At 31.6% G+C, this 23,929-nt stretch overlaps 1 protein-coding gene across 1 annotated transcript in view; it reads right to left on the bottom strand.

The window, feature by feature from the left end:
* The window catches only part of LOC129966866 (putative sodium-dependent multivitamin transporter), a 64,109-nt gene that overhangs the window by 27,233 nt on the left and 12,947 nt on the right, over nt 1-23,929 (bottom strand). The window contains exon 2 of the mRNA XM_056081471.1: nt 1,042-1,401. Coding sequence (XP_055937446.1) covers nt 1,042-1,383 — 342 coding nt within the window. The 5' untranslated portion in view covers nt 1,384-1,401. The remainder of the gene's footprint in view (nt 1-1,041; nt 1,402-23,929) is intronic.

Here is a 23,929-nt window from a genome sequence, read left to right as displayed (position 1 = left end):
AAAGTTTCAAACGTAATAATATTTTTAAAATAATAATTTAAATAAGTTAGTATTACCCTAATAATTTATAATTATATACTACTCGATAATACCATGATATACTTCGAATCTATAGCAGTAAAAGATAAACACATTAACCTCCGGATGCAACAGAAAACAAACTGGTTTCCAACTGAGTAGTTGGAGAGTTAATTCTAAAGGACAGAACTCTACTTCAAAATTGTTTTCTATTGGGTGTCGTACCTCTTAAGGCCACTTCTGTCAAACAGTTTTACTTGAAAACAATAACAATGGGTGGGTGTAGCGAGGAACCCTTACCTTATGTCATCATCCCCCCTCCCCCTTATCGATCAATCTGTCTGATCTATAAGCCTTGAACTTCTCTGATGTAAGAAATTTTTCCCAACACTCTCTCAAGGATAAAGGTTCGATATTTTATGATGCTAATTAGCTGACAAGAAGCAAAGGATTTAATTAATTTATTCACAAATAAAACACATATTGTCTGTATTAAAAATATTTGCTGGATAAATTGTGGAATATGTTGGATTGAATTAATTATTTGGTAATTAAGTAAAATGGGAATTGCTAAAAAGTCGCTGATGCTTCATTATATATGAAAAATTTCTTAACAAATACAACATTAAAACTTCATTTTGAAAATATTGTCGCGTAGATGAAGTTACCGTAGATAAACCTTGTGTTCACTAAAGTCAAAGATAACACTCACTAATCTCAACTCGAGCCTTTATTCAAGGGACTAAACCCTACATTTGCTTTTATCCACAAGACGAAATGACTCGAATCTTTCAGATTTAGAAAGATACAGAAATTATAAGAACATTCTAGAACAAACGAGAAATAACAGAAAGTAAATTAATAACAAAACAATTTTTAGGCAACTTTCCTGCCGACAGATACGAACTTGCTAACTGTCGCTTTCAGTTCAATATTCTACCACTGAGCCATTCAATCCGCGGCAAGTTAGAACAAGTTTCGTTTCAATATTAAGCCTTCTTTGATTTCTTAAAGGAAACTCACCTCATAGGCACTTGTGACTTGAATACCAAAATAAACCGGTGTATGAACAAAAGTACATAGAATGAGAGCTACGGTGAATCCTAATGGATAGAGATAGAGCTGAGCTCCGTAGAGGTAGACTTCTCCAGGAAATCCCAGCGTACCAACTGCTGTTTGTATCGTTGCCATGAGAGACAGGACAACTGGTAGCATGTCCATGTTTCTCCCGGCCATAAGGTACTCGCTGGTGGTCCTCTGTTTACCGCCAGAAAATCTAAAGTACACCCCGATGATTCCGGATACCAACAACATGGCACCAACCACCAAGTAGTCCCAAATTTCGAAAACCTCACGGGTCGTCATGTTTGAATTTCAGTCAACCTGAAAAGATGGATACAAATTAGTGATTTTCAATGACGATAAACCAGAAATATTTCAATTTATAACTAAAAGTATTTTCTAGATACTTTTTTTATTTATTTACATTTAGATGGATTTTAAAGTATCTATCAGATAAATTAAAATTTATTAAATAATTAGAAAATAAATTTGGTTTTAAATATTCTCATAAAATCGGTATCAAAAAATGAATAATTGATAAAAATCGATTTTTTTAATGGCTTCCTGTAACCATAGCTCCAGTATATTCTCTTGCAAATGAAAATTCACATGCAAATTCTTATACTCCGTGCTAGGCCTAGTAATCCTTTCATTTAATGTTTATATAACAGAACTGACCAAGAACGTGAAAGATGTAAAAAAAAAAATCCTAAGCCTTATCTTATAAAATAGTCAAATTATTGATAGTCAATCAATAGTCAGTCTTTGATTCTAAGACCATTGTAGTAAAATCATATCACCTTTTACTTTGAAAGTAGAAATAAGCGTATTAAAACCGTAAAGAGATTATGCATTTAATATCATATTATATATACAACAAAGATCAATAAATAGCTAATTTTTTTAAATCAATTCTTTAAATCTGTGGCAGCATTAACACAGATTTAGATTTTATTCTTATTAAATGAAAATGTTCAATAATTTTCATACCTTTATGTATAAAGATACAGGTGCAATTTTATATATTTTTTACAAGTATTCATTAATGTCTTCATTTTATGTCTTTAGTTTCTTAATTATAGAAATTAATTAAAATATAAATTATTTAAAAATTTAGCAAGTTTTGATAACTTTTCATCTACATATACCTAAAGAATAAAAAACCAATTTCATAAATATGTCTTTCACACCATTTTAAAACTCAAAAAAATTATCTTTTTATGATATCAGTTTCATTTCTGTACAAATTTTATCTCCAGTTTTAATAAATCTGTAAACTTTAATTTACAATCAGTAACAATATTGAAATCCCTCATTAGCATGTTCATGAGATAAAAAATTACTTTTTTTGGACATTAACTCCAATACAAAATTTTCTCCCCTGCTTTTATTTTTCAACATATAACAATTATAAATTTTTGCATTAAGTCTATCCCATTCATATGTTTACAGAATACGAATTTAGTAAAAGTTGTCGTGTACTTTAAATTTCACCTTGTTTCTTCAAATAATGTTTCATTTGCAATGCATACAATTCCATATTAATAATTTTACAGCCAGGAAAGCAAATGTTTCGAGGGAATTAGTTGGTAGCTAACGGTTGCTAGTTTGCGAAAAAGAAATGTATCACTTCTAAGCAACTTCTGTGATAGTACTAATCCTTTGATAAAAGGAATGCATCAAATTGCAGATGACGCTAAGTAAATTTACTATATCTTCCATGCACAAGTTACTAAATATTTAAAACAGAAAAAAAAAAAAAATTGAAATCTGAGCTAGAACGTTTTTCCTGAATTCTATAATGCTTTTTCATAAATCTTTTTAAAATACATAATATGTTATCCTAAAAGAAAAATATAACATTTTATTGCACAAAAAGTAACATAGACATAACCCTATTAAGTGAAACAAGATATACATTCAATATTTTTTATGTTTCCAAGATATATTTTTATATTTGTTACTAATCTCAGTCCACGCCTAGATGTAAAAATATAAGTTTTATTCATAAAAAAGTCTAAAACTATACGCTGAGATAGAGTAAGTAACCACTTTGGAAAAAGGATTTTAATAGAATTGTATATTAAGATACAAAGAGATTAAGATAAGATGCACAGAGAAGTTGCGTGTAATATTAAAGTAATTGATGAACAAGTAAAATCACTTAACTGATGATGAAATATACCCAAACTATACTTTAAATATAGTTTTCTTACACGACACTAATGTGAAACAAATGTTTTGAATCGCATTACCGTTGAATAAGAAACTTCCATCTAGTCTGTAATGGAAGACGAAAATCAATAACATTTGATCTTTTCAACATACTCTTTTAAACTCTTACTCTTTAATCTGTGAAATATAAAGGACATTTTATTTTTAAAAGACTGACTTTTTCATTTGTATTCCCGAGTCCGAAAGACAAGCATTTAAAGAATAATATATGTCTGTCTGACTGGCTGTAAATGTGATCATTCAAAAAAAAGACAAAGAATGAAATTTTGTATAAGGCATTTAAACCAAAACTGTGGATTTAAAAAAAATTGAATGAACCATATTGGCATACATATACTGTATAATATTGTTAAATATTGAATAATATAATATCTCATAATATTATGCAATAGGCTGTGCTACCTAGGAATATATAGAATGTACGAGTATAATTGCCTTACTATAGTGTGGTGAAAGCTTATAAGCCAGTTAACAGCTACGCTCCACCAGTAATTGCTTTTGTATCATGGTCATGTTCCTGGACTGCGAACCACAAGGTCCCAGGTTCTATCCTCTCTCATTCAATCCGTCACATTGGTGACCTCGGACGATGAACCTTCAACCTTCGTACAGCTGTTGTCGCGCCATCTACCCACAACAAACCAAAGTCGTTCAGATTCACTTGACGCAGCAACAGCATCAACAACCACTCACTCGCACACGCTCTCCATAACGCTTAGCGCTACTCAAATGGGTACAGGCGCATTAGAATCAAAAGCTAATACATCACCACTCAACAGCCATATCGCTCGTCTCACCTCCGACTCACTGGAGGGAGAGTCTGTGGTGAAAGCTTATAAGCCAGTTAACAACTACGCTGCACGGGCAATTGCTTTTGTATCATGGTCATGTTACTGGACTGCGAACCACAAGGTCCCAGGTTCTATCCTCGCGCATCCAAATTTGCCACAATGGCTACCTGGGGATATATATACTGGGGAACTGTATTGGGTTAAATATTGAATCATATAATATTGTGCAATATTGCAACAGGCTGTGCTACTTGGGGAAACACTTCTTTGAAGAATCGATCTACATTTGTGTTTTCGTTGATGTGCGTTTGAACACGATAATTAAAAAAAATGAAACGAGTTAGTTGGATGATATTTAGCATATGATCAAATTAGAAAAATTGTAAATTCGATGACTGTGAATCAAATTCGCCAAAGAGATTGATTTTCAGTCTTGTCTCTTCTTGGTCACGTGACCACTATAACTCAAAAACGAAATAAACTAGATAAATGAATTCTTGTGTATCATATACATAAAAATTCTACATTTGTATTTCATCTTGATAAAAGATACAATTTCAATCCGTGAATATAGCAAACTACAGTTTATAATTTCTCACTTTTTATTTAAATGTTCACATTTTTCATATTAAATCAGTGCTAAGTATTTTACGGCCCTAGACAGTGCGCCTTTTGTATGCCATATTTTTTAAATAGATGGTCATAAGTTTCATACATCAGTGCATTTTTAACTTAATCTATATTTAATGATTTATTTTCTAAAAGCTTTTTTTTTGTTTCATCTACTTTTAGGAAATGAAAGTTTTTATTTATTATAATTCAAGATTGTACGACAACATGCTTATATAAAATGTCATTGAAGTAAATTTTCTATTTCCTTAACAACCAAGTGAATAATGAATCTGGTCGAATTTTTAAAAATTGTATTTTGTATCATTTTAAAATAATCGCGATTTTTAAATAATTTAAATTATTACGTATAGTTTCAAATAATAATAATTATGTAAATAATAATAAAAAAATATTTCATTATTAACATCTTGCGGTGGCAAGAAATTCACAGATGCACGTGCCAAAATATCCACTGTAATTCTCAGCGAGGCCACACAAAGTATCCGCTATCTTTCATAAATCAAGTAAAGATTTATATCTTCTAAATGAATTAATTTTCGATCTAAGAGTGTGATTCTATAATCTGTATTCTGACGAACAATCTTAGGGACCGGTCACAAATATCATTTTTACTTCTGTGACAAATTGCCTGTGTGTAGCAGTCGTTAGCGATTCTGTGGCAAAGGCATCTCGACGTATATGGCATGTCTTTTCACCGCAAGTGGTAAATAGAATTTATATATTTTTTTATATGTTGTTGTTTCTTATGTCACTTGCCATGGACAAACCCGCTGTTACGAAGACAGTGATTTAAGCCGGTGGGGAAGCGTCTCTTGTTTTTCAGTAGCTCCAACTAGGGCCAAAAGTACGACTTTACTACTCATGCATCACTCATTCGCTTGCACAACCCCTTTTTACAGAAGGGTACAGTCACACATCTAACAGATAGAATAACGGAAGAACAACCATGCCCAAACAGGGACTCGAACCCAGGACGAACCCAGATCACGGGGAAGACGCTCTACCCCTATGCTAGGACGCCGGCAGTTTTTTATATAAATTTATTTATTTGATAGATCGAAAAATACAATTTTTAAGTGACCAGCTTTCGTCTTTTTTCAGACTAACTGCCCAATTTGTTTAATTGGAATTCTACCACTATGTTCGTTCATCCATTCATTCGTTTGACATTTATATATTGTTTTATCACACTCTTGATCCATACGCAGACATTATAATAATAAAATATTTCGTTTAAATGATGTACAGTTTCAACTAAACGCTATTTTCTTGATTAAAAAAATTCACAGACTTACTGACTCAATCATTATTCCTCCATTTCCGTTAATATAAAAGCTTTTCCTTGAATCTGATGGATTAATTGCATGGTGCTAATTTAAGCGATGATGAAGAATAGTGTAAAAATGTTATTCCGGCTTCCTTTAAAGATGCAATGGGCTCAATTAAAAATATTTCGAACATATTTTATTTGTCAGAACAGCATGAAAAAACATTTAATGAATAAAAAAACAGCTCATTCGCAGACAATCAGCCCACCAGATGGTAATACATTTTTTTCCCAACTAAGAGCCTACACATAAATGTACACAAATCGAATGAAATAAGAAATGTGAGCCGGCGTCCTGGCATAGGGGTAGCGCGTCTTCCCCGTGATCTGGGCGTCCCGGGTTCGAGTCCCGGTATGGGCATGGTTGTTCTTCTGTTGTTCTATCTGTGAGATGTGTGAATGTGCCCTCCTGTAAAAAGGGGTTCTGCAAGCGAATGAGTGATGCGTGAGTGGCAAAGTCGTACTCTTGGCCCTAGTTGGCGCTGCTATAAAAAATAAGAGACGTTCCCCCTCAGGCTTAAATCGCTGTCCTCATAACAGCGGGCTTGTCAGTGGCAAGTGCCATAAGAAACAAACAAACAAACAAGAAATGTGTAGTTAGTACTCAAGATATATGATAATGATTTTTTTTCACCCTTAAGATAGATATTTAATTTTAAAAATTTTATTGCCCTTTTCAATATAGTGCCTTAATATAATACTATCCTAAAATATTAATTATCAAACAGTAGTGGATTCCCAATAAACTAGGCAGCTGCCTAGGGACACTAGGCAAAGAAAGAACTAGTAGCAAGTCGACTAAAAATGTTATTCATCTTAAAACTTTTTAAGTTTCCAAGTAAATAAATTTGTAAAAAATACAAATTCTACGAATGAATAAAATATAGGATAATTGTGACATTTTCAAATATAAATGATCTAGTTCTTTCATGTTTTTAAAAATCACTCGTTAATAGAATATTTGCACAGCGGAATATGCCGCTTCAATAAACATTGTGCACAAATATAGATACTAAGCACTCTGGTATTCATAATAGAGAAATAAAAACAAATATATACGAACCGTTATACGACGTTATATGAAATATATTTTGAAAAGAAATTTACAATTTTTAATGTCCGTCAATGAAAGACTAGGAAGCTAACGGAATCTTCCCTAACTTTAAAACTCAACCAATCTACAACCTGCTAACGTCATTAACGTCGTGATTCAAGCCGGCACAAACACGGATTTCCGATGAAAGCGGAATTTTACAAAAGCGGAAGCGAGGCCAATCCAATCCAGTATTTTAGAGAGTTTTTGTTTTTGGATTGTATTTTAATCAACTCATTCATTTTCTTTGATTCCGACGTTATCGTTCAGTTAGCCACTTACAGAGGATCTAAAACATTTGTAATACGGCCCTTTCTACAAGTGACTTTTTTTGTAATAATATTTTCAGGGTTTTCAAGTAAGAATATACTGAAGGAAATTAAAATTATGCAAAATATATTTTTAGAGGAGGGAATGCATTAAAATTCGTCTTAACAAATTATGTATAATATTCCATCAGCCGACAGGAGTCTAAAAGGTAGTGTATCAATAATTACAATTAAAGACATTTGAAATAAATATACAACAAAGACATCAATTTCATCAACAAAGACATTCAATAAAGACATTCATTCAACAAAGACATCAATATTTCGACAAACTGTGAATAAAGTCGAAAAATGCTAATTCTGTTTTCATTTAAAATCAACGTGAATGGTATCCTTGAAACTTTCTCTCATATTCTCTAATAAAGGTGCTATATTCTGCCACACCCCTCCCCCACATCGCATAAAATTGTGTACTTTGGGCAAGTACATTTCACGAATGTTCATTTCATTTATATGAAAAGTCCCACACATGATAGTTTTCTGCATCGTAGTATAGTACTGAAAATATGCTTTTTTTTATGCAGTTTCTACAATAGTTGAAACCAAACTTTGGAACAGAACTGCAATTTTAGTAACCAGATTTAATTTCAAATTTCAATGATTTAAGTCATTGCAGATTTGAGTTATAGCGTTTATTTGCATGCGGAATTACAGACCAATGAACGGTTAAGCCTTTGACAAATTTCTATAGAAATCTGAGAAATATCCACAATTTAGATGCTAAAATTGTGTTCCAAATTGTTTTATTACATAGCTCTATGTTTTGAGCTTGAACAACTACACAAACAGACGGGCATTCTCTGAGTGAATTTCGTTCAAAGCTTGATAGAATAAATGTGAACGTTAAGATCACATACCAAATTTCATCTGTCAAGCTCAAAGCGGTTTTGAATTACCGTGCTGACAAACACAATTCTGAAAATGTGTTTTTCGAAAGGTTTGAAACAGGGATATTCGTCAACAACAACAAAAAGGGAAGTTATGTTAAGAAGTTAATATAAAAAAAGGGAAGTGATTCAAAGCTCAAAAATTAATTAAATAATCAAAATTTTAGCAAGTTTTTTGGTATTTTCCGTTATATCTTCCGAAACTATCACACAAAAATGATTTTCACAATATCTTAAAACGTAGAAAAGTACGAGTTTATTAATGACAATTTCGGGACAAATTTCTCTAATTTTAATAAAATTTAATTAAACTCAATTTAAAAAATTAATTTGATATACATGCAACATTATATTTATATTATGACGAAATTGAAACTAATTTTATTTTTTCATCAAATCATTCAATCACATGTTTATATGAATATTAAAATTAGGAAAACAAAATTACATTTTTTGAATACCCATTTCGAAGTAATATTTTCCTTGTCGCTTCTATTTTGCATATTATATATAAATATATACTTTTTAATTTGTAAACGTAGTAACTTATTTTAAACTGACTCCATTAAATTCATGCTTTTCAGTTTAATCAAATACCAACGTAAAATTTAAATAAATGCATTTCATACCGATAATTTAATAGCAAGGATAGTCAATAGGGGGGAACGAAAAAACGAACTTTTGATATTTAATTTGGAATAGCGCGGAAAAGTTGCCTTTTGGCGTAGATAAAATAAATTATAAATATGAGCAATATTAGAGTACGTCTTGAAATGCTGCAATGGCGTTAAAGTTTCATAAAATTGAAATTTTTGCTACATTTTAAAAGTTTTTTTTTTATGAAATAAGCAACTTCCGATTTTTAATTTGTAATAGCGTGGAAAAGATGTCTTTTGGTATAGATAAGATAAATAAAAATTATAAAAAATATTAGATATGTGGTACTACAAGGACGTTAAAATTTCATAAAAACATACTTTTTGCAACTTTATAAAGATTTTTGCGAGCTTCTATTAGGAAATAAAAAGCTTTAAATAGGCGTTATAATATGAATAGAAAAATAAAAACAATTTCACTCTTGCATTGGTATGGTATCCAGGAAGCTGAGTCATCATTGAAGTGGATGTTATTGAGGGGAGGCGGAGTTATGTCTGCGTTTGGTGATGAGATCAGAGCCTAGTGCCCAGTTCAGTTGAGTTTGAGTCTCCGCTCCGTCTATTGTGTAATGATTAACGCAACTGATTTGTAAATTTATGCGCTTGTGTACTTTGTAGTTAGTAAAAATAGCTCAAATTAAGTTAGTGAAGACAAGACAAATGTTAGAATTCCTATTTTGGGGAAATTTAGTGATTTTCTTGAAGTTGAACTGCCTACTTACGAATCTGTTATGAAGTGTTATTGTTACATTAGACATAACCTCAAGATTGCTTCAGAGAAGGATCCTTCTGTAAGTGAAATATGTGACACTTTAGTTCGAAAAATAGAACAAATATGTTCAACAGCTTCTATTTCCGTTATTTCTAGCAAAAGAATTTTACAAATGATAAAAGCATATCAAGCTAAATACAGGAATTTATTAAATTCTAAAAGCAGAAAAGGTTCAAATAATTTGATTCCAACCTCAGAAAATTTAGAGAAGCTAAACGTTTATTTGATATTGTTGCCTGTAAATGTGTAAATTTTAATACTTGCATTAAAGAAAACAAAGTACCAGTTATGGAACAAGAGTTTCGAAACGATCAACGCTCTAACAGGAAAATGGTTATAGGTAACACTGCTATAGTTACCACAAGCGCTTTGCTGAAGAGAGAAGGAAGAAAAAGTAAACAACTACAGAGAACAGTTAAGTTTAATCAAGAACGGGCAAAAAATACTAGTGTGCCGGAAATGGTTATTGACAGAGCTGAAGAACAACAGTGTTCTTTAAGAGAACACACACAAGAAGACACAGACCAACCAGATCCATCAAATAGACAAGAAGAGATAAAACTACCAGACCCTTCGAAACTGAACGAAGAGAAAAGCACTCAAATGCGTATTAAATTACCATCTGAAACTTCCATTGCTGACCGTATCGGAATATCAGATAGATCTGCCGCAGCTATAGCTAGTGCTGCTTTACAGGACTTGGGTGTAATCACAAAAGAAGACAAAACCTATGTAATAGACAGGATGAAAATTAGAAGAGCAAGATCAACAAATCGAAGAGTTCATTAAAGGCAATGGAAAGTATACTGGAATTTCTTAAAGATAGAGAACACAACAAACAACTTTTGAACTTTACTGCTTTTGAGTATGATGGAACTATTGTAAACACTGGGTATAATAATGGTGTGATTTCTTTGATGTTAAAAGGAAATAGGAAGACCTTTACAATGGTTAATTGTTTGTTCCATTGTAATGAGCTACCATTGCAACATCTTTTTTGTCGGTTAAACGAAAGGAACTGTGGTGAATTGCATATAAGCCAGTAACAGCGCTTCTACCCGAACAGCTGTTTTGGTAAAATCGGATCGTTACTGGACTGCTAACCCAAAGGTCCCAGGTTCTATCCTCCCGCGTCTTATACCTCTAAAGAACCAATGAGTTTAAAGGCGAAATTGGTCAACAGCTAGAAAACTGTGCTATTCTTCTTGAGGTTACCTTCTTCCAATTGAAAATAACCTTCCTCTTCTGACAAAAGACAAAAATGATTTAAGTACAGATCAAAAATATTTATTGGATATGTGTATCGCTGTATCAAGTGGAAATTGCTCACTAGATGTTTCTTTAAGAAACCCTGAAAACGTGCTCACTCCAGGTGGTTGACATTAGCCAATCGCAATATTCCGGACGAATGAGAATGTCTATTAATAATATTGCGAAAAAATTTTAGAAAATAATCAACATTAATTTTGGATGCAGCACAACAATCATCACGTTATCTAAATAATAAAATATCTATTTGATATTTTATTATTTAAGTGATTAATCTAAAAGTGATGAATTCGACAACAGCGTATTAATGTTAACTACATGCTTACAAACCATTATGAGTAAATGAGTGTATAATAAATAAAACAGATCATCTGGCTGATTAACTTTCCTTTGCTAGCATATCTGTTTATCATTTTTATTATAAGCACCATATTTTTACGAAATGATTCCTTCCAGAGACAGAAATAACTCACGTCGTCAGATTACCTAAGCTTCCTTGATGTAAATGACCTTCTTTTCGCTATTTCAAAATGCCAGTATTCAGTCGCTCATCAGCTTGTTTTGGCATCATCTTCGGCCTTCGCTGAAAAATCTGTTTTGCATGCTTCACCCAGTGACAATTTCCAGTGAAACAGAATTACAATATAATTCTACTTATTTATACTAACGACACAGATGGCTAAATAATTCTGCTGAAAATGTGGATTGTGTGTCAAATAAAAATTAAATAATGTTTATATATGCGATGATGTTTAACCCTTCAGTGCATCGTGTAGTCATTTGGTTACATGTTTTTATTTCCACTTATAAATTTCACTCTACTAATCCAAAGGGTAACATTGAATGATTTGAAATCTTTTTAAAAATGATTTTTAATAAATATTTATAGAGAAGACCGATATATGGCAACAGCAGTTCTAGAATCAGATTTAAACTGGAAACTTGGGGAAAATATCAGGACGACTGCTGTATGAATAGTTCTACCATTAAAAATACATTTTTTGCTTCGTAAAAAATATATTAGCAAACAATGACTTTTATTTTTATTACAGAATTGTTATAATGTGATCTGGGTCACTGGGATATTATTTAATTTATAATGAAACCATTTGTAACCATAATGTAATGTAACCATAATTTATAATGTAACACATTTTTTAAAAAATTTCTCGAAAAAAAAATGCTTAATCATATAAATAAATAATTCTCTTGAATTATATGTAGCTATTTAAAACACTTTTTTTTTGTAAAAAATAAAAAAAAAAATTATGTATTTAATTGTTAATACACATATAATTAGTGCTTATAAATTGTGCAATGCGATATGCATAAGCGAAATTCGTTCACAAGGCTGCTTATAGAGAAACCCATAGATCCTGGCGTTTTTCTTCAAATTTGGCAGATAATTACTTTTTGGCTAGCAAGTGTCCAAAATGAAATGTATTTTAAAATTTTAATTAATTTTTTTATGTTAAAAATTAATTAGAATGTTATTATTTTCCTTCGATATCTTCGGACCATATTATAATACAAAAACCTTTCACGCTACTTTAAAAAAATAAATTCGCTGTTCTGTAATTTAAATTTTATTTTTCCATACTTTCCTCTCTAAGTGTAATAACATTTTTAAAAATATAATAAAGCACGATTTATACGTGTTTCAACGAACTGGCATAAAACGAAATATAATAAAATTATTAAAATTTTAATTAATCAGAATTTTAATAAACTTTATTTATTACAAATTTAATGATATTAAAGAAAATTCATTTAAATATAAGACTTAAAATTTCTTCAGTGCTACTATTCATTGCTACACTAGTAACTTTTGGCGACCAAATGGTTCGCCAGGAATATTGATTAAATTTCGGTTAAATTCTTTAGATGTAACCATGTTCATGATTCCATCAAATTCTCAAATATTAATGTCACGTTATTTAAATTGTTTAACATACGTTTTATTCATTTTGTACATGAACCATTCTATTGAAGAGCAGCCCCATGATTTCATGGCGCTTTTGAAAATGTAATTGTGTATTTCATCATCCTTTAAATTTCTCGTTATTGTAACTTTACCTTTTTATTCGTCTTGAGTTACATATATATGAAACTAAGACGATATGAAATATAATTTTTCTTTTTTAGTTTCCGAAAATGAAAGAATATCACTCGATTAAAAACTCATGAAACCATGAAAACAATTTCAATTGCGGAATAACAAATGAAATTTCGATTGTTAGAGATTACTGATAAAAATTGTCAAAATTTTGGAAAAATTTGCACGATTATTAAATTGATAACGCACACACGCCCCCCTCCCCCCACACATCTTTATTATTGGTACAGATAGAGATCATATCAAAAATAATAACTGCAGTCTAAAATTAAATATTTATTATGAAAGTGAGAAAAAATCACATTCTTTGCATATCCATATACATTTACTATACATTTTCCATTTTTCTACGATTTATGTATTTGTAGACAAACTTATAAAAAGTTGTGAATCTCTTCATATATAACACACTGATTCTTAATAAGAATTAAGCACAGCATTATAAATCGAATTAAATTCATTGCCTGCTTTTGCACTAGGTTTTCGACGCACAAAACAATTTCAATAGCCTATTGCAACTTTAAAGGAAGGCGGAATAACTTTTTCACATCCTTCATCAGTGCTTAAAATTAGTGCTATACGAATTTTCTTCTATTTATCGATAAAATTAAAGAAAAATTTCTTCTTTTCAAAAAAAACGGGGAAACAATGACTGAAGTAGAAAATTTGCGAATTTATAATATAGAAAACAACATATAACCAAATTTTGCGTAGTATAAACGAAATACTTTGTTATCACTATGGTTACAATTGAAACTGTGTTTTTGCATATAACAAAAGTCTTAAATGGATTTCTGTTTGGTAATTTTCTTCTACTTTAATCAATGCAGAATTTACTTTGCGCATCCTGAGAAGTGCATTTTTCTGAATTTAATAAAGTTTCTGACAACAAAAATTTTTAAACTTCTTGTAAAATTTTGGTACAAAATTTAAAAGTCAAAGTATAAATCTGTATGAAATTCTGAGTCAAATCCGTCAAGCGGTTTACAAAATTTTGTTTTTAATAGGTAGATGGAAAAAAAAATGTGTCCACAATGAATATTCAGATTTCTTCACTATATTAAGAAGTATAAAACGCATATATGCGAGACTCGGAAAATAAAGATAAGAATACTTGGTGTTCACAGTCTTGTTGAAGATTCACATTTTTTGGGTAATTTGAAGAGAGGGTAACGTCTTTAATAGAAAGTGGGCGAAAATCTTTTGGGGAAACAATTCGAATGGCTTAGTTCATGGGAGGGGGGGGGAGAGTCTGTAACATCAATATCTACGCATATTTTTTTCCTTGTGCGCGTTTCCAGAAAGGCGTTTATTAACTTCGGGATTTGGCAATATCTACTGGAATTGAACTACGTGATTTCATTTTCTAAATTTAAATGCACAATTCAATGTACAAATGTATCAAAGGAAAAATGCTGTAAGGTGTTTAAGATAACGGAGAAATGATTTTTCAAGATGATCGGCTTATTTGCATAATAGTGTCAATGTACCAGTACTACGAACACGATTCAAATTCTTATGAAATAGAACGTACGTAGTTTACATTTCTATTCATAATTGCATTCATTTTTTTAAATATAAAATGTTTTGGTGATTTTTTAGAGATATGAAGATACTGATTATTTATATAATTTCAAGATTGTTTATTTTGAAATTCAGTATTTATTATATTATATTGAAGGAGGCTTCGTAACCTGCTTGCTTTCGCCCCCCCCAGCCCCGATGATGTCCGACACTGTACCTGATATTCGTCAGTTCCAGTTAGTAAGCATTTAAACTGATCTGGCCATTCGTTCAGGGTCGCGGTGGCCTGGTAGTAAGGTTTCGGCTTGTGAGTCGTAGGGTTTCAGGTTCGAGACCCGGTTCCACCGAAGAACCGTCGTGTAAGGGCGTCTGTTGCGCGTTAAATCCGTCATGCCCAACGTCCTCCCGCTGGTGTGGTGTGGCGTGGAGAGGGGGTGCCAGCTCAGGTGTCGTCCTCGTCATCTGACCGCTGTTCAAAATTACGAGGTCCGTCCCAAAATAGCCCTAGTGTTATTTTACAACGGAACGTTAATATAACTAAACTGGCCATTCGTTCAATGTTAGAAGCTTAATCCATCCAGGATGGCAACATATATTTACCGATTGGTCTACGTTGACTCAAAACTAAAAATATCAAAATAAGAACATTCTTTTTTTCTATCTCCATCGTCTAAATAATGATTCCATTTATTGTGTTTTGTCGCCAAAGTAGCAGCTTCAAAACAGCTTTTTTTTCTTTTTTTTTCAAATTGGCAGATTCTCGCTGTGCCTTTCTTCGCATTTTTTTCACCTGCTGAACACTGCATTTTTTTCATATCGCTCAACGCCCCATTACAATTTAAAACTAAACAATGCAAGGTTAATACATATATTACTTGGGTATTAAGTCAATTGTTAACCGATAGACGAAAAATTTCCGGTTTGTTTACTCGAAAAGGGTAAACAAATCGGAAAACTATTCATTAGTGTTGCCACAAACAATGTATCTAAAAGTAAAATTAACAAATAATAATGTTTTAATCTCATTTGTTGTTAATTTGGTGTTAATTAAATCTTTACTTTGCCATTTTTGTCACCATTTCAACTTCAAATGCAATATGAATCCCTACTACGGCATAATAATATTTTTCATTAAATATTTCAAATTATACTGGCAACAATTCGCTATCTTGCAAATACAAAACGAATGAAATGCAATGTTTACTAAAAATATTTGTGTATAATAAAAAAATATATACTATTTCGTAAAGAATGAAAACTTATCAGATTATTCATTTTTACTTTCTCATGAATGATCTGATAAATTTTACTGAGGCAATGAAAAAAATTTAAAGACCGATTCTGGATTCGAAATTTTCGTTTCGACCACGTAGATCAGAAGACATGCAGATAAACATGACCTTCAAAACACGTGATGCCACTGGAAAAACTTTCAGCTGATATGTGAATTCCGACATTGATCGAGATGCTTTGTAGATACGTTTTATTTTTAAGATATATTTCATGTTAAATAGGCAAAATTTAATCAAATATAAACAATAAAAGGTGTAATAGAAATAAGATTATCATAGAGATTAAAGGAAAGGAAAAAAAGAAGAAAAAAAAAAAAACGATCTTAGTGCAGGTAGATTTAAAGCTTGGTGTTAGAATTCTAAGAAATAACATTACAAATATCAGAGCACAATAAAATTTAAAAATAAATTTAACTATACTCTAATTATAAAATAATACAGTTAACGGTTAAAATTTTATAACGTTGTCGCTTGACCTATATATCTTGTAACGCTCATTGTCTGCTTTTATATTCAAATCAACATGGGATTTTCCGACATGGATGTATTAACGTATATTATTTTTTAAGGATAACATTTTATAAATACAAAATGTTTGAATTTTTACTTTCTCGTATTCGTAGTATAGAAAAAGTATCGTAATCGTCAAAAAATTCGAATTCGAGATTTTGACGAATCGCCACGTTTTATAGACTTCCTTGAGTTCGAATTACACATTTTTGGAAAATGACTGTTTATCTGAGACAAAGATAACTCAAAAACGGTTTCATCTAGATGGATGAAATTTGGTGTGGTCTTTATAACAAATTTGTAGATTTCCATCACATTTTGAACAAAATCCGCACAGAGGAAGTCTATCTGTCCAGCTGCTCCAATCTAATTAAACATGGCAGCTACAAAATGAATAGAGCTAGGTATATAAAATTCGATACACAGAATCAACATCTATATAGTCTAGAAACCTTCCAAATTTTAACCCAAATGCAACAAGGGATTGACTGTCTGTCGGTCTGTACTTTCAGAAATATATAAACGCGATCATTCATAAAACGCAATGAGTTAAATATATCAAATTAGGTTTGGGATTTCGTGATAACAAGCGCAGTTTTGTGCGAAATTTTTGTTTCAATCGGTTGTGAAAAACGAGTTTAAAACACAAATTCAGTTTTTTGATATTATTAACAACATACCAGGGATTAATTACCAAATAACTCGCCAAGAATGACACTATAGATTAAAAATGATAAATTCGCGCCAAGAGCTCATATTTTGTAACTATAGTACGCCAACGTCACGCAAGTAGTACTCTGGAACGACCTTTTTATTACAGAGTGCGAGAAAGTTTTGGAAAGACCACTCTCCCTGGTTATTATACAAGACTATTTCATTCAAAGCAAATGCTTCAAAACTAAGGAATTAGCACTCCTTAGCTAAAAGGCACAAATTCAGAAAAATAAAACAGAAGACTCATCTATAAAATGTGACAATTATGAGCGAATTAGAGAGGAAAATGTTGCTCCAAAATGAATTCAATTCCTTAACATCGAATATACTTATAAACTTCTTATTCAACGTACACGTTTGAATAAAGTTTAATTTGTATTCAGCTGAAAATGTACCAAGAGAATTTACCAGAATGATAGAGATTAAAACACCAGGAAATATCTCGATTTGATTAAAGCATCGTTTTATGCAAAAGAAGAATTTTAGTCTAATAGTTATTGAGGATTACGATTGACCCTATGACATTCAAAGGATTAAAAAATATAAATACACAGAAAAAGTAGACTCCAGACATGGAAACTGTACACAAAAATCCTATTATTCTTGCAGATAACGATCCAGTGAATCCTTGACTTTCCTTGAGATCCTGCATGACTTCTTGCTATATTTAAGACAGAGAAAAAATTATGCAAATCCTATTTTCACTGTGAGGTCATTATTTCAGTAAAATCTAAAGAGATCCGGTTTGTCTTCAGGTGCATGGAACAACCTTGAATTTCAATCTACCATCTTCGCAAACACGGAAACAATTTTCCGACGTTAACTTTTACCAAAGGGATGTCACCTTTTCTTTTCTTTTCTTTTTTGTTCTATCCGAAATCACGGTTTAAAAGCAAACGGATAAAAGATGACTCACGCTCCCGTGCTATCCGTTAAGCAATGTTGGAAGAAGCATTTGGAACAAACTGTTAACTCTCCAAAAATACAGTTACATGTAAATAGAACAATAGTTGTTTTTTAAAATAAATAGTAAAAACGCGCTTTTTTGGAGAGTCAAAGAACACGCTTTTTCGGAGAGTCATATTTCTTTATTGCGTGATTGAAAACTGACCTAAAACATAAGGTCATGCAGGCTTCAAACAAGGTACTTAACGGAATTGTCTGCTTTCGGAACACGACAAAAGGAACCTTGAATGAGGTTCGATCTAGTCATGGGAGAAAGGAATTGTTAGCGACAAAAAGCGAAAATGTCAAAAAGACAATTTTCGAAGAATTCCGTTGAATTATAAAATTTAATACAATGACTGTTGAAGGAAAGAGAACAAAGAAACAGTCAGGTTTTTACAAAATATGTAATTTGGTCTTGCACGTTTTTTAGACAACAATGTCAAGGCAAAGTATGAAAAGAATGATTCATTTCTTCATAAAATTAATTTAAATGGTTGTAAATTGTATTTAAGTCGACGATAAACCTCCTATATTTTAATAATTTAACTTCTTAGCTAGATTTATACTATAACAACCGCGACGAATACATTTCTATTTCTATTGCAATCCGTGAGTTTAAAGAGTACTTAAGAAAATATTTTTTAATTTGGAGCTTGATCATTGGCATTTGCCGAATACACAAGTGCAAGAAAGAAAATTTGAATTTTGATCCCCCCTTTTTATCCAATGTATTGAAACCAAAATTTGACACAGAACTATGAAATTGTAATCACACCAGTTTTTGTTGCATTTTTTAGCTATGGTACTTACATGCAACACAGACCAATAATTGGTTAATTCTTCATTAGATTTGGTTCAAATTCAATACGGATTCACATTTTAGGTGCTAAATCAGTGGACCAAATTTTACCCATCTAGCTTTTTATATTTTGCATTTATCATGTTCCTTAGTAATCGAAAAGCCGGATTTCCACCGATATCGTTCAAAATTTGAAAGAAATTACAAATTTTATGACCACATATCAAATTTCACCCATTTCGCTCAACGCATTTTTGAGTTATCTTGTTCACGGAAGGACAGACATAATTTCTAAAATATGTTTTTCAGAATCAGTGAGGTGAAAAAGGAGATGCATCAAAATCTCAAGTTTGAATTTTTTTTGACATTTACAGTACTTTCTCTTTCTGTACTACATATGCGATATAGTAAAAAGACTATATAGGATATCATCATATAATCTTCTAACCTGAGAAAAATTATGTAACAAAAAACTGTAACGCACCATTAACTAGATATTATCATTAGCTTAATTATTGGGATATGTATGATATGGCGATATAGAATGAAATGGTTTTCTGAGTATTCATTGTATATTGATGTATATTGTATATTGATGAATGATATTGTGTTTTATTTTTCAAACAAGTAAATATGTTCATATATTTCCTCTTTTTAACAATTACAATCAAATATACAATTAAACACCTCAATATGATACTGCACGCTTTCTGCCTTTAACACGTTTCATAAGCCCTTTTTTTTTACTTCATATACAAGGTGAACTAAGATAACAGTTGAAAATTTCGATTTCGTGAGTTTCACCAATTCCATATTTCAGAATTCTCAATAATCGAAGAGTGCATTTTTGGAATTATATCTGCTTGTCTGCTAACACGATGTAAATTCACATTATCAGATTTTAAAAAAATCTATACAGTTTGAGTAATAAAAATTAATATGCAGTTTTAAAACCAAATTTGTAAATAACTGGTAATATTTGGACGAAATCAGTCGAAGGAAAGTCCATCCGTCCATTCATATGCGCGTGAACACATAATTCAAAATCCACCCAAAATGTATAGATAAAATATATTAACCCTTTAACAGGCTGGAACGAAGAAAATCGTCTCAACGAGTTTCGGTAATAATAGTTGGGACATAAAAAGTCGTTCTTTGGACATTCCAGTTTTACTATTTTAAAGAGATACAGGTTCTGGATCGTCGCCGGTTAGTGGATTAAGCAGATTTATTTTCTGAATTATAAATCTTTATTAAACCTTTGCACTCAGAAAAGTAATTCGATGCAAAATTATTCATCTAATACAAGAGCTCGTTTACTGTTCCGATATAATTATTTCAAGTTGAATTCCCCCCCCCCCAAAATTAGTTTATATCTTTTTACCATTCTGAAGATACTTTTAACAATTAAAATTGAAAAATAAATAAATAAAACATCAAAATGATGCACCGTCTTGAAAGGTATCCGAGAGGCATCATCCGAGCGCAAGAGTTAAATTTTATATCAAATCTATCAAAGGTGGATGATTTGTTGGTATGTAATTTCGCGTGTATATGACTGCAATAACTCACAAATTAACGATTTAAATACAAGAAACATCTCTTTTAGAAAGCTGGTAGGCAAAGTTAGAATCTTTTCATCTGAATTACTATCTAACAACATAAATTGTTGATGAAAATCAATTTTCAGCCTCTAATTTCTTAAATATTGCAGTTATCGAAAAACTTTAAATACAAAAGTTGTTCGTTTTAATGACGCGTTAATTTGGTTAATTGGATTTATTTTTCTATCTTCATCATTAAGAAGGTTATAGCGAAATGAAAATTTCGATTACCCACCATTTCCAACCCCTTTGAGCTAGATGAATAATTTATGAACTTGTGCCAGATTTTTGCATTTCCAATAATAATATATATACAACTTTTGAAAAATTTTTCTTGGGAAAAATTTTCTATGAGAACCATTGTAATAAATAATCTTCCTATAGGAATTTACTTTAAAAAAAATGGCGTATTGTCTTGTGTACAAAATTATAGAATCTATATCAAATTTTGGATCTAAATCAGTGGAAACGAGGGCGCCCTAAATGCATACTCATTTTATTTTATTACCTTACGAAGCACAAAATGCGTATACATTTTCACTAAAGATGAAACTAAGGAAAGACACTCACGCTTAAGACTACTGCCTTTCGAGGTTTTGCAGCGTCTTTTCCTGCATTACTCTATATCCGCTATACGTCCGAAAGATGCAGGGGGCCGCGGTGGCCTGGTGGTAAGATTTCGGTTTCAGAACAGGAGGGTTTCAGGTTCGTGACCCGATTCCACCGAAGAACCGTCGTGTAAGGGGGTCTGTTGCACGTTAAATCCGTCATGACCAAATGTCCTCCCGCTGGTGTGGTGTTGGTGTGGTGGGGAGAGAGGGGTGCCATCTCAGGTGTTGTCCTCCTCATCTGACCGCGGTTCAAAATTACGAAGTCCGTTCCAAAAATAGCCCTAGTGTTGCTTCAAATGGTACGTTAATATAACCAAACCAAACCGAAAGATGCAGGGGAGGACAGAATGAAAACAAAAAAGATGTTCGATTTTTTTAACTATAAGAGAAAATCGAGCGTTGCTGCAGCATTTCGATTCGTTAATTTCATATAAAATCAATTTGTTTTTGCGAAAAAATTAAATTATTCATGATATAGAGGCACGACGCACAATGGGTTAATAATATCAATTTATGACACATTTCAATGATTCAGCCAATATGCATGGTTTCATTATTGGGATTCAAACATGCCAGTTTTTGGCATTCGATAATACAAGACGATTCATAAGGAAGTATGCAGTTTCAATGCACTATAAATGGGGTAAAATGTAAGATATTATGTCACTTGTAAAAGAATTGTATGAGGCTATTTTAAATTTCCTTAAAGACAGTCGCAGATGTTCTATGTGTAACCCCTTAGAAGGGGCCGTACAATTTCTTTCTGGACACTGCACAGAACAAATTTACCTTAGGGGAATTTCGCATGTGTTGCAGTGTGATTATCTCTTTCCCAAAAGGGCAGAAGGGAACATTGTGCTTGTGTACCTCCCCACCGACATGAAATGTTGCTTCATCCAAGGAAAACTAAGTGATCGGCAAACTCATCGGCAAAAAAAAGAAGCCGCATATCGGCAACAAAATTGAAAGCGCTTTTGTTTGTCAAGGTCATTCAGATTTCGCAATATCTGTACTTCTTATGGAATCATTTTCAGCTTCTTTCACAAAATTCTCCAGACGATGGACTGAGAGACGACTTTTTGATTCTCCAGACTGAGAGACTGCCTGAGTTCACGACGCACCCTCTACGTTGATTTTTCCGGGCATCGTTGAACGACGGCTTCTAGCGTTAGAATCAGTCGCCAAGGTCATATACCTTTGCACAAACAGCCCGTAGTGTTAAATTTTTCATTGATAGATTTTCTAATTGGAATTCTTTTCCAAATTGAGATCTAAAATGAATATGGCTTTGCACAACAACAGTTACGAATTTTGTTTTGATGTACTGAAGAACACAAATTCGACTGTTTAGTCATATGACACACATGCTACAGTATGCGACTTCTGTCAAGGGCGAGACAAGACTTTAGGAAGACATCCACTTTACGATTCGTTAAGTTCGTTTGTGTCTTTGATTGTTACTGTTTTAAATCATCTGGAAAGTGTATATTTCTTTATGAATCACCCTGTATAGTGTTTGTATACAATTGCATCTGTCATGTATCCAATTATACATAATGTTATCGAATACTATTTCCTTACAACGTAATAAATATCTCGAAACTTCCCTTTGTTTATTTGATAAATAATTAAGATCCATCATCTCGAAGCCGAGACTGTTTAAAATAGATGGTAATCTCAAAACAGATCTAAAGCTACATCCTGTTTTTAACAAGCATTTCAGTCGTTAAAATTTTTATGACCATGTACAACGCTAACCTTCTACTTTCTTTCACAAAACTATCTCAATGCTTTTTTAATTGTATCATTGGGATTAGAAATCTTAAAAATTAGAAACAAACTGCTCTTTATCTTTTAATTTTTTAAAAAAAGTTATTTTATGAAATTTTAAGAATTAATTTCATTTAATTCCTTACTTTTTTCATAATCTGATTAGATAAATGTCATCCATCAGTTTCCGGACTGTGCTCAATTACTGACATAATTAAGAATCCATAGAACATTCGAGCTATTTATAGATTAATTGTTTTAGAAGAGACAATTCGATGCACAAACAAGGTATGGTATCACAGTTAACAAAAATTGATACATAAATCGTAATATATATTTTTTTAACGAATACAATGTAGTTTTTTTAAGAGGAAAAAGGAAATAGGCAGTATATTAGGAAAAAACAAAACGAAAGAATGTTAACACATGTTGTATTTTATATCTCTATTTAAAGAGAAATTGGGGGAAAAAGTTTCAAAATTTTCATTACTGAAATAATGTTGCAGTTTGCTTGGACAATAATTATTGTAGTATTTAATATATTTCTTTAAACAACGGAAATAATTACTAGTGATATCAAAAAAAGTGAAGTTTCTTTGTAAGGCGTGACCATTATTTGCGAAATCATTCCTGAAGGTACACTCATTTTTGAGTAAGAAATATTTTAAAGACGTTTGTATTTTCAGAATATTTAAATATTGAAAGTATGCACGCATACATAATAAAAACTTCTTTATAAACTTATTTAAAAAAAAGATTTTTTTAAATAAAAGATATCTGCAATCAAAACTAACTTTAAGTTTTCAAATACTTCTGCGCATGTGTCGGTCAACTTCCATTTCATCAAAGTAGGGGTGAGAGGCGAGATGGAGAAGAAAGTCTATTTTTAAAGCAATAAAAACATTAACAAGATTCTAATTAAAATAAAATAGTACTTTTTGAAAAGAAATAAATATCCCTATTTGGAAA

The sequence above is a fragment of the Argiope bruennichi genome, chromosome 1 (genome assembly GCF_947563725.1).
Source record: "Argiope bruennichi chromosome 1, qqArgBrue1.1, whole genome shotgun sequence".
NCBI classification, from domain to species: Eukaryota; Metazoa; Arthropoda; class Arachnida; order Araneae; family Araneidae; genus Argiope; species Argiope bruennichi.
The sequence above is the reverse complement of the archived record's forward strand: the minus strand, read 5'-3'. Positions and strand labels throughout refer to the sequence as shown.